Source organism: Arvicola amphibius, chromosome 12 (assembly GCF_903992535.2).
Source record: "Arvicola amphibius chromosome 12, mArvAmp1.2, whole genome shotgun sequence".
Classification (NCBI taxonomy): Eukaryota; Metazoa; Chordata; class Mammalia; order Rodentia; family Cricetidae; genus Arvicola; species Arvicola amphibius.
Window position 1 is genome coordinate 17387624 of NC_052058.2, and position 12746 is coordinate 17400369.

The 12746-nt window shown below is 38.5% G+C and overlaps 1 protein-coding gene across 3 annotated transcripts in view; it reads left to right on the forward strand.

The window, feature by feature from the left end:
• Positions 1-566: 566 nt before the first annotated feature.
• Positions 567-12746, forward strand: part of Akt3 (AKT serine/threonine kinase 3) — a 237517-nt gene continuing 225337 nt past the window's right edge. For 2 of the 3 annotated variants that reach the window (XM_038348694.1, XM_038348696.1), the window contains exons 1-2: positions 9460-9596; positions 10219-10391. In XM_038348694.1, the coding sequence (XP_038204622.1) occupies positions 10346-10391 (46 nt within the window). In that variant the 5' untranslated portion in view covers positions 9460-9596; positions 10219-10345. Of the gene's footprint in view, positions 641-9459; positions 9597-10218; positions 10392-12746 lie in introns of those variants that run through there. The other variant, XM_038348695.1, reaches the window with a different exon arrangement.

Consider the following 12746-nt stretch of genomic DNA (forward strand, 5'->3'; position numbering starts at 1 on the left):
GGCGCGGGGAAGCCGCTCCCGCCAGTCGCGGAGAGCCAGCCCCTGACGTCAGGAGTTTTCCTCAAAGTCAACAACAAGCCCCGCGGCGGCGGCGGCAAGAAGCTTCGGCGGCAGCCCCCGGAGGGAGGAAGGAGGGGGCGGGGAGGCGACTGCCGGGTCCCCGAGGCGAGGCGAGGCCGCAGTCCGGGGTCTCCGGCCCTGCACGCTCGGCCCGGAGCCTCTGCCCCCCGGCCGGGCAGCTGGGCCCGGCCCCCCGCCCGAGCGGTGTTTTCTGGTGATGAATTGAATTTGTAGCCGACATCCGATTCCCAAGTAGAGTCTCCGCCTCCTCCTCCTCCCCGCGCCGCCGCCGCCCGCCCTCCTCCTCCCTCCTCCCGCTGCCGCCGCCGCCGCCCGCTCCAGCGCCGCGGCCCGCCCGCTCGGCCGGTTCCCTCCCTCCCTCCCCTGCAGCCTTCGTCTCCCCTCCCGCCGGCAGCACCGGGCTCCAGGGGGCCAGAGGCTCAGCGGGGTGGGGGGGAGGACAGGAGGGGAGGAGGAGGGAGGGGGACCCCCGAGTCGCCCCCTCTCCTCCCCCCGCCCCCCCGCTCCATCCTCCGCCACCGCCCGAGCAGCTGCGGGGCTGCCGCCGCCGCCTTTGCAGGTAACAGCCGCCGCCCCCAGCTCTCGCCCCCCTCCCCGCCTCGTCGAACTCCCCGAGGGCCCCGCGGCTCCCTCCCTGCCTCCCTCAGGAGGGGGCGGCGGCGATGCGGGTGGGTGAGGCGGGGGCGTCTGGGTGTCACCGTGGCCGCCGGGGGCGTGGGCGGGGGACCGGCTTTCCCCCTCCCTCCGGAGGCTTGGGGGCTGTGGGTGTGGAGGTGGAGGCCGGGGGATGCCCCGCGTGGGTGACACCGACGCCCCCTCGCTTGGGGGGGGGGCGGGGGAACGGTGGCAGTACGCGGGCGGCCGGGGAGGGGGTGTTCCCGGCCTAGCGGTACCGTGTGCCGCGCGTCTGGGTCGCCCGGCCCGGCGCCCTAGGGCTCTGCTTCGCTCGAGCCCGGCCTCTTCACCCTGAACTCGCCCGGCCGCGCGGCAAGGGGAGGGGGCGGCGGGCCGGGGCGGGGGGCGGCGGCGAGGTTATGTAACGCGAGCAGCCGGTGGCGAGTCGGTGTTTGGGTTGGGGGGAGGGGACGTCTGCGCAAGTGGCGGGAGTGCGGGCGAGGATGTACCGGCGTCCCCGGGGTCTCCTTCCTTCTCCTGCTACCCACCCCACCTCGCCGCACCCCTCCGGCGCCTGGGAGAGGAGGGTGTTGATGGGGTGCGGGTATGCGTGTGCGAGGTGGGTAACGTGCAAGTCTGTGTTTTTAATAGTAGTGGGGTTTTGATCCGCTAGGGAGTTGTGTGCTAAGAATAGAAATGTGCGGAAGATGCTGGGTTTGGCTGATCCACTGATGCTGTCGCTGGCGGCGGCGGCGACGGCAACGGAGGCGGCTCAGGCTGCAAGTAAACAAACCAGCTTCTTCCTTGTCCACCTCCTCCGCCTCCTGCGCATCGGTCTGCATCAGCCATGATGCTGGTGAGGCCGTTTAGAAGCCCGAAGTTGAAGCTTAGGCTGGTGACAATGATAGCCCTGATGCCGAGGCGGGGTCGCCCCTTGTGTGGGATTTCCTGGGAATCTACACTTAGGTTAGAGATAACTGACTCTCTTTAGGGCCAGGTTTTTACAGTAGTGGTGTTTACTGATATCTTTAGAGAGCAGGAAAAAAAATGCTTACCCATAAGTTAAAGCTTGGATTCTCTCATGTCTCCATCAAAAGAATGTTATGAAAATAAAACTCATTTCACCAGTGTGATATATTTTGGTTAAAAGCGTTGATGGATTGTAATTGATAAAAGTTTACAGTTTAAAACCTGTGACTCTGTGTCGATTAATTTCTGTTATTGATAGAGTCATCACACATTTGGTGAGTCCTGAAAGGGATACAGTACAAGGGCTTCATATGTAATACATTGACAGTTGTCTCAGATCATCAGTTTAGACATGTGTTCCGTATTTGGTAAAGCACGGTCATATTTTTTAGTAGAAATACAAATTTCTAAACAGCCACTGCATTTGTTTATGGTAGGAACCCCTGTTATATATTCACTTAGGAAAAAGTTGAAAAAGCCAAAGGTGGAAGAGTCCAATAAATATGGTTTAGGGCGTGAAGATGGGTCTGAATATTCCAGAAGATGATTGTTTAAAACATTTTTAAAAAGTATCTTCATGAATTACTAGTTTTCCAGATTGTATGACCAGAAACTGTGTTCAAGGTGCAGTTCAAGACTGGACTTTATTCCTTTTGTCATTATGAAATCTTGATTCTTTTAAATAACTTTCTGAAAAACAGAGATGACCCTAGTATCTGTAACTTGAGGTTCTAATTTTAAAGTGTCATTTGAATGTGACAAGTTTGGATGAATGTAGGTGTAGGGTTTTGTTTGTGTTTGTTCTGGATATTTGCAGTAGCGTGTTTCCTTAGTTTTAAAAAGTTATTACTATAAAAATTATGAATTTTTTTATTCGTTTTTCCCCTAAAGTTATGTTTTCTGTAATGATGAATGAATAGTTTTCAACTTAAAATTATTTTTTCTTTAACCTTGACATTGGTAGTTTTGCATTGTATATGAAAGAATACTTGAAAATATTTGGATTTTTTAATATTTGTAATTGTATTTATTGTGATTTTGGAATAGAGGGGTTTCCCTGTGTAGCTTAGGCTTCTGTGAAACTAACTCTGTAGCCTAGGCTGGCCTGCTAGGGATCCTCCTGCCCCAGCCTCCTCAGTGATTGGATTATAGGTGTGTGCCAATAGTACAAGCTTGTATATGTAATGTTTCAACTAAAACATTTTAAGTAAGATTAAATTCACTGTATAAATAGTAAGATGAGGATTGTGCTTTGGAGGAGTAAGGTTTTAGCACTTCATTCAAAAGATACCATCATTTAAGTTTGTTTTGTAGAACTGTGCATCTAAAGTCTTTTGATTAAAGTTCAGGGACAAAGCATGGATTTCAGTGTAGGGGCTTAGGAATTTTTAAACTCCAGGTTTTGATTTTAATGTGAAAGTTTCTAAATGCTTAGGCTTCTTCCTAACAGGGAACTTGTCTCATACATCGTTGTACAACTTTAGCTTTTAATTAAACTTTGCATATTTTTATGAAGAGATAACTAGTAATACTTTGTAGTATATATAAGTTCAAGAATTTATCCCTGGGATAAAAAGGTGATTCCTGTTAATGTGTTAATTGGATCTGAATCATAATTTAGTAAGATCTTGGCTTTATAGTGATTAAGTTTATAGCATTAAAAAGAAGACCATTTTGGGATCATTTTGAATTTCTACAATTAAATGCAAGACCAAAAATTACTTTATTTGGTTAATTTTATATTTGATTGCATTTTCAAGTTACCCTGAATTAATAATGCAACTATTTTTAATGGAAGGTTTGTGTTAAAATCTTTGAGTAATTTAAAAGTTGCTCTTGAGTGCCATATTTCAGCATCCTCTGCATTCTTAGTCTTGGTTTAATGCAGCATATTCTTTTCTAAGGTAGACTACTATTAACAGATGTGTCATTAAAGTCTTTAATATCTGATAGGACTAGACTTAGTTTCCAGTTAATTCTAGCCACTAACCCCTGAGCACTTGCCATGTGCCAGATATTGCTATATGTACTTTAATGTAATTCATCTAATCTTTGCAACAATTTTGATGCACTTTTGAAAGTGAACTTCACACAAGAAAACACTCCATACAGCATAAAATCATTTTATTTAAAATTTCCTATTCTGAAACACTTTGTTTGTACTCATTCTTAGAGTCCACAGTGACATTGCTAAATTATATGTGTGTGTGTGTGTGTATAATTATATTGTCTATACTATAATAAATTCCACAGAATCAAGTTAATATAGTTTTAAAAGCTGTATTGATTAAACTGCTAATATTTCTTTCATTTTAGTTGTTTCAAATGTCAAAATAAATACCTCAACTGTTTACATAGTTTATTGTAGCATTTTTCATCAAATTTGAAGTACATTTCTTCTGCAAGGAAATCTTCAGATAGTTGGTGAATAGATTAATATGCCTTTTGACTTACAAATGTGCTTTTAGTTCTTAAAAAACTATTCAAATATACTTATTTAAAATTATTGCCTTAATGTACTTTGTATTTCTAAATGGGTAATTTTTCTTGTATTCTGAAAGGAAAGTAAAAAGGTTTTCTAGAAGAAAACAAAAGATGTTTAGATGAGAATTTATCTCTTCTATATTAAGAAAGCCCCTGACTATATCTGGATGTCTGGGAGTTTTGAACAGGAAGGTAGAATTTAGCCAGTGATGGAGATTAGCCAAGATTTGGTTTGAGTTGTATGCCTACTTGATGTTTTGTTTTAACTGTATATTAAATTTTGAGGATAGGAGCTGTACATAATCATGATTGTCATCTGCAATACCACTTCTGTATGAAGTCAATTGTAGATTTCAATGTGAAGAATCCTAAATATCAGCTATGAAAAAGCTATCAAATATCTAATGCTACATTTCCTTTGCGGCTAAGGAAATTGAGGCACAGAGAATTAAAGGGACATTATCAGCACCAGTCTGAGTGAAGCAGAGTTGGAAACAGTTAATAAAGTTTTTTTTGGTCTGTCTGTTGCTTTTTCTAAAGAAAACTTTGAGAGGAACTTTGCCAGGGATTCTAATCCTGGGGGGAAAATCTGCCAGTAATTTTTGACGTTTAGTGGACAAGAGATAGGTTTTATGTTTGTACATTAAGTACTTCCATTTTACAGTTGAGAGGTGCCTGAGGCAGATTTTAGAATTCTATGTGTATATTGAATTAAATGGCCAGCTGAGCCAGTGTTCTTTAGTAGCCCTAAGTTATCATAGGTGCCTTCATATACAGTTAAGCAACATTTTACATTAGAAGTAAAAGGGGTTGTTTCAATAGCTTTTTTTTATTGGTTTATGTGAAGCAGAGGATAAGCATATCAGTGTTTTAAATCAGAATATTAGGTATATCACCTAGCACAAACTTTTTAATAATGGACATGTTGAGATGTACATTGGTTGAGATTGTACATTGATGTAGAGAAAAAGAGGAAAATGCTTTTTTTGTATGTGTATTTTTGTTTATAAAGTTGGTTTTTAAGAATTAATTTGAAAGATCTGACGGTTTGTCTAAAAGTTCCAGGTTTTAGAAAAAAAACTACAGTGTTATTACTGTATTTTGAATAGAGTTTATAGGGTAACAACTCCAAGTAGGAACAGGTTATTCAAAATAAAGACAAATTGTTTTGAATTTCATTTCCACTTCAGTGTGTTTACTTTTCCTGCATATACTTTTGAAAGTTTGATACAGCCTTGTGTATTTGTCCTGGCATATACATTAATTTCTTCTCTTTTTTGGCGGGGGGGGGGGGGATCAAAAGCAGGGTTTTGTTTATCATACCAGCTTTCACAGCTTCTCCCTTTTAATGCTTTTATTTTGAGCCATGGTCTCAACATGTGGCCCAGACTAACCTTGAACTTGCTATACTGACCAGACTAGCCTCAAACTTGTGATCCCCCTGCCTCAGCCTCCAGAGTAGCTGGGGTTGCAGTCATGTGCTACCATCCTGGCTTAGATTTTCTTACAATATACTTACTAAAATCTGAAGCTACTATAGAATCTAAAGTAGTTCCTCTTGCTCATCATTTATGTTTTAAAATATCAGTTTAAATTAATTTCCTTTATTAGTTCAGTTTGGCTATCATAAAGTCTATAAAATGATAGCATAGAACCTTACAGCCAGAGATCAACTACAGTTTAAAGAAAGTTATTATGAGCCGGGTGGTGGTGGCGCACGCCTTTAATCCCAGCACGCGGGAGGCAGAGGCAGACGGATCTCTGTGAGTTCAAGGCCAGCCTGGTCTACAAGAGCTAGTTCCAGGACAGGCTCCAAAGCCACAGAGAAACTCTGTCTCGAAAAACCAAAAAAAAAAAAAAAAAGAAAGTTATTATGGATTTTAATTTAGAAATAAGCATGTAGGAAGCCAGGTTTGATGGATCACGTCTTTAATCCCAGCACTTGGGGGTTTGAGGCGGGTTCAAGGACATTTCCTGATACTTAGTGGGTTCCAGGGTTGTCAGGCCTACAGGTCTCAGAGATCCCCCTTCTCTCCCCCCCCAAACAAAAAAGAGGTAGCTGACATACAGGAAATTATTAACATATGAAGTTTGCACTTACTTGTATGAAAGAGAATTACTGTGTGCTTTTCACTTGTATGAAAGAATTACTGTGTGCTTTTCAATCTAAGTTTAGTTTTATGTTAGTTCATTTGTGATAGTTTTCTTGATGCTTTTATTTTTTTCTTTGGTTTACTTTAAAACATTTTGTTAATTACATTTGACAGTTTATATTTTGTTATTTCATATAAAGCATATGAAACTGATGGAAGACCTTAATTGCAGGTGATTACTTTTATTGATTGTCCCTGTATGTGGTAACTGTGGGAAATACTGTCATTATTACTTTTGGCCACAGTTTTCTTAGGATCATAATTAAGAATCAAATAGGGGTTATAAATGAAAGATCTTGGATAGCAAATATATAATAGGCTTGGGAAAGACTTAAGATGCTATTTTAGTTCTTGTCACCTAGTAGACAGTATATACATCTATATTATAATTTATTGGCTGAGTAAGTATAGCTATAGTTCACATTTTTTGAATGAATGATATTCTAAAGCATGTTTGATATTATTGCTTTAAATTGCATGACTGGTTGCTGAAGTCTTGAAAATTATTGAAAGCATCAATAAGAAAATCTTCTGATAATGAATAATTTTGGGTACATTAAGATTTATTTTATTTGGAGTTGAAAATTGATGATCTTAACACAAAGTGATTTAAAATGTTAAGAAAAAATAGGGTAGTTTTAATGTAGTCTAGTCCTTGCACTTTATGGAAGGCCATAGGAAACATGACTTAACATACAGGAATTTTAATTACATATAACTGCTTCCATAATGTTTAAACTTAGTTTTGTTTTAAAAATGGCAGCTTGCTATTTTTGCTGTTGACTTACTAAACTTGTTTGCATAGCTTATTCTTTAATATCTAAAGCTGTTACTTCTTTGTTCATTCATCTACTTATTCACTAATTCTGTATTTGTTGAATAAGTGCCAGGCACAGTCAAATTGCTTTAATAATTTATATTGTGATTTAGTAGAATTAAAGATGGGAAAGGTTTTGTACATTATAAAATGATATTCAAATGAAGTTATTATATTCTCTAATAGTGAATCATGAATGAAAATAACTTCACTATTGAATGCACTATGAATTTTGTGTGTAACTTTTTATAAGAATGATAAAAATTAGATTATCTAGCACTAAAATATTTAATTCAATAAACTTAAAAATAAACCAAATTTTATGTTAACTCGCTGGAGAGAGCCTGCAGAGAGCATATTTCTACAGAAGTTACTATGGGAGGAGGGTCGTTTGCTTTACCATTGGAAACAGGTGACAGAACTTTAAATCATCTTGTGGACTAGTGTTTGTGGAAATGTGGGTGACTGAATGGGAGACGAGATGACTGGAACAGGAGCATTGCCACTTAGGAAATCAAACCAGAGAATATGTTTACTTTTTAGGAGCCAATAGCATTGCTTTTACATATTAAAGACAGCCTTTCCTGCTAATCTAATGATTACATTTTAAAAATTATCTTTAAAGATGATACCATTTTAGCTTTTAGGTACAAGAACAGGTTTTAAAACTGAAAGTTGTGGTCTTAGGTAAAATTTGATAACTGTTTCAAATGCCTTGGAATAAGACCACTTCTAACAGTTAGGTGCAGTAGCCCTAATAAAGTTTGTAAAACTTGCTGCTTTAATTTAATGTACATTTTAAAAGCTTTTTTTTGATTTTATTCATTGATCCCTCCCTCTCTCCCTCTTTCCTCCCTTTCCCTTCCGTTCCTCTCCCTCCCTCTCCCTCCTTTCCTCTCTTTTTTTTCTCTCTCTCTGTCCAATAAATTAGTTTTCAGAAACAGGTCCATTTTAAAATAAGATTAATTGATTTGGGTTGATCTGGTTCAATTTCAGGAAGACTTCCATCCTATCAGTGTTCTTTGTGAGGGTGATCCAGCGCATTTTACTTTAATTGGAAGTATCTCTTGGATATATTGTTTTTGATATTATCCTAATATTTATTCTACTTTTACTCCCAAGAATGATATAAATTCTCTTTTGTTCAGATTGTATAGTTTTATAATGAGAAGAATAAACAATCTTACTAGAAATTGAGCTCATTTGTCTAAATAGTACCAATGAGAAGAGCTGAGTGCAGCTATGATGATGACATCATTTTGCACTAGTCTTTTCCAGTATTTAACTTAAAATTCTTTATACAATACACAGAGTTAACCCTTTGGTTTATCTAGCTCTATAATATGCAGTTAATTGGGTTTTTCAGATATGATCTCAATTAAAATAAAATGATGTTTGATGCTATACTTTAGGGCTTTTATTATTTTGTTTGTTCTGTTTTTAATGTGAAGTGGATATTATTTTAAATAATGTGACTTTTCTTCTGGCAGTATTCAGTGTGGGAATTGTGGGTGGTAAATTATATCTTATTTTAAAATATTTAATGTTAGTAGAGATGTGTCAGGAGGACAAAATTATAAAATTTCCCCAAAGTTACCTGAACAAATGATTTATTTTTTTCAAATTTCTCTTAGTTTGATGTTCTTTCAAACAATCATAATTTTAGGAAAGAGACCCAGATTGCAGCATCTGTCTTTATTCTGCAGCAACAGGTCCCCATGATTATGATTTTGAGTAATTCTGCCCTTTCCCCTATGTATTACATATAACGTATTTGTATAGCCCATGACAGGGTGGTCTTCTATTGAGCCATGTAGCCTTTGTCAGATTGTTCAGAGAATGTTTAGTTTTAATCACTGATTGATAAAAAGTTAGGCTTTACATATAATATGTGTTGGAGGAAAATTATAATTTAGTTCAGTGCTAGCTGGGAGTCCAATGTTGAATTTAATGCTGTTTACTATTTATGAAAACCCAACTTCATAGAGTAGTACAGTTACTCTAGGTACCCTTTTTTTTCTAGTTACCTCGAGTTCATGCTGTTCATCATGTCCTTGGCCACCTAACACCAGCATATATAGTCTATATTTTTGCAAATGTAGAAGCATTTTTTTTCTTAAATTGGTAGGGATAATAATAAATAGTTCATTTAGTTTATTGCCAGATATGTAAGGAAGCCTTTTTATTCCTAATTTATCATATAAAGACCCAGGGCATAGATTTCTACTGTTTGTCTTAGAAAACACTCTATTTCTTTTGAGCAATTCTTTTTTTTATATTACAGATACTGTTGCATTGAAACCTGTTATGTTTTTGAATTTGCAGATTTCCTAAAACATTTTATTCCATAAATTTGGCTCATCTTTCACATGTAGAGTTTTGAAATGAAGAGAGCAGACTTCAGAGCCAGGCATTTTGAATTCAGAACTTAGCTCTACAGTTTACTACGTTGAAGTCTAGCAAGTTACCTTTTCTCTGTGAGTCCCAGTTTTTTCCATTCTGTGAAATTAATAGTGTCCTAATAAAGTTGTGAAGATTATCAGATTATGATAGATGAGCAGTTAGTTATTGTCATGTCTTTTCTACTTCATATTTCCTTTGTTTCACTTTCTTTATCTACCAAAAAATTACTTAATGTTGTGTACTTAATGTAATATACCTAAAATATTTTTAGAGCAAGGCAGATTATATAAACATTAGTTTCATGGCACATTGTATTTTACATAAAGTACATCAATTAAAAATACTTTGACATAACTCTCTGAAATTAGAGGGATAGAGCCACTTAACTTTTACTCTTTCTCCCGTCCTTTCAAGTATATGTTCTAAGACATGCTTTCTGTTTGTTTGTGTAGATCTGACATGGTTTTGTCAGGACGCTTTATTCAGTTACTGTCATGTCACATTTGTCACAAGGCCAGAGCAGTGTCCTCATTATAGAACTGTTGAATAAATAAGCCCCCCTCATGTCTGAAGAGATAGACTTTATGTGACATCAGGTCAAATGAAGACATTCACAAAGGCTTAGTTGTTTGTTATTGCTATGTGAGTTCAAGAATGGGGACAAAAAGAAATTCTTTCTTCAATACTTCCTTCCAGGCTGAGTCATCACTAGAGAGTGGGAAGTGTAGCAGCAGCAGCAGCGGCCACAGCAAAGAATCCAAATCCTAAAGCTGATCCTGCAAAGCATCATTTCTCCAAGTTGGGGGCTCAGAGGGGAGCCATCATGAGCGATGTTACCATTGTGAAAGAAGGTTGGGTTCAGAAGAGGGGTAAGTGCTAAAGTAAGGTTGACGAAAGTGCTGAACAGCGAGTGTGTGCTGAGAGCTCATCAAGTAAACACTGATATGCCGTCTAAGACAGAAACAATGCTCAACATGTAGGCTAGGAATTTGCTTATTGGGAATTTCCTTCTAATTTTGATTTTTGTAGTTTGTAATTATGATACTAGATTTTATATGCACACATGTTAGTACTGTATTTTTCTGTGGTGTTTTCAGATTCTACAGACTTTACAGAATTATTTAACATATAGAAAAGGACTCTTGTGCCTGTATAATAGAATATAAATACTTAGGTAAAAATACTATATTGAGTCAATTTGTATGGTGGTAGAAAGGGTTAATGTATTAAAGGGAAAGCTTAGTCCATACACTGTTGAATTGTTGAACAGGTCCATAAATTAGGTAAATTAAAGCTATGATGTAAAAGTTCAAATGTAGAGAGTGATTTTCTGTGTGTTTAATTTGGTATTTCTTGTTTATGTTACCTACTTTTACTGTGTATTTCTTGTCCATTCTTAAGATAAATACATCATTTTTATTGTTAAATAGCCGATGTAAAATTTAGTTTATAATCTGAATGATCACTACCTTATATCATCCATATGTTTATTAGAGATCTAGTCTTTAGGCTGGATACTCAGCCACTTTACCTGTTTACCTGCATGACCAATCAAATAGGATGAGGGATGTTTTTGAGTCCTATGTTTTTGTTAACTAAGTTACCTCTTAAACACTACTTTTCATATTCTTTGGAGATCCTTGGTTAATATCTATGCTAAAAAGCCATATGTATTATGGAATTTTTTCTTTTTTTCTTTTTTTTTTTTTTTTTGGTTTTTCGAGACAGGGTTTCTCTGCAGCTTTTTTAGAGCCTGGCCTGGAACTAGCTCTTGTAGACCAGGCTGGCCTCGAACTCACAGAGATCCGCCTGCCTCTGCCTCCCGAGTGCTGGGATTAAAGGCGTGCGCCACCACCGCCCGGCTATTATGGAATTTTTAAATAGGCCTCATTAAGTTGTATAACATTTTAATGAGTTATATCTAATATTTATGGTGATGCAACAAGCACTACAGTCCTCATACATGTCCATCACTCTAAAAGTTTATTTCCGCCTCTTTTTGGTTCAGTGCTTCTCTTTCAACCTTGACAATCATCTAATGTGCTGTCTGTTACTATAATTATGCTTTTCTAAGGTTTCAGTTCAATGGACTCTTGAAATCCACAGTCTTTTGTGTGTCTGGTTTCTTTCCTGTACATACTTGAGTGCTTTATCCATGTGGTATATGTGAGAAGCAGGATTCTGAGGTGTGGAAATAAAGTTCTTCATTTATTTGTTTATTTTTAATTTTCTTTTTGAAACAGAATCTCACTTTATACCCAAGGTCATGTAGCTCAGATAGTCATCCAACTTGATGACCTTCCTACTGGGCATCTTGAGTACTGGGCTTATAGGCATGTCACTCACTTCTGCCTTTATCTTTTTAATACTTGGTAGAAATTTGGACTGTCTCTGAATATTATGAATAAAGTTTTTATGACCATTGAGTACATGCCTTCTTTAAATGTATTTCCATTTGTTTTGGCTAATAACCTAGGATAAGATTTTGGGCTATATGGTAAGTGCCTGTTTAAATTTATAAAATTGACTATTTGTTTGCCAAAGTGACTGACTGTAGTCAAAAAATTTTTTTTTTTTTTTTTTTTTTGTGTGTGTGTGTGTTTTAACAGATAAAGCTTGCCTGAGGATCAGAGTGCAGAGCTAAGCCCCTACAGGCCAGGGAGTGGTGGCCCACACCTTTAATTCCAGAATTTGGGAGGCAGAGGTAGAGGGATCTCTTGTTAGTTCAAGGCTACCCTGGGCTATGTGAGATTGAATCTGTCTAAAAGAGAAGCAGAGTGCATACAAAGGTGATCTCAGCACTTGAGAGATGGAGACAGGAGTGATATGGCTGGACAGAGAGAGGAATACAAAGGGGAAGGAGATAAGAGCTCAGTGCTGTCTGAGTGACAGTCTGAGGACAGGATTGCTTCTTTGGTCTGAACATTGCTAGAGGTTAAAGGTCTCTCTAATGCCTGGCTGTTTTGCTTCTCTCATCCTTCAGCTCCCACCCCCTTATTTCTGACTCTGGATTTTATTAGAATTCCTGCTACAACTGACCTTTGATGTTAACTTTTTTCTTTTATTCTCATGTATTTGGAAAGCATTTCAGATTTCAATGCTGTGAATTTTTTTCTTAACTAGTTTATATTCTCTCTTTTTTTTGGTAGGGAAAGGGAGGAGAGAAGATGGCAAATCATTTAAGCTTTCAAAAATTTTTCTTTATTAGTTCCTAAAATCTGGTT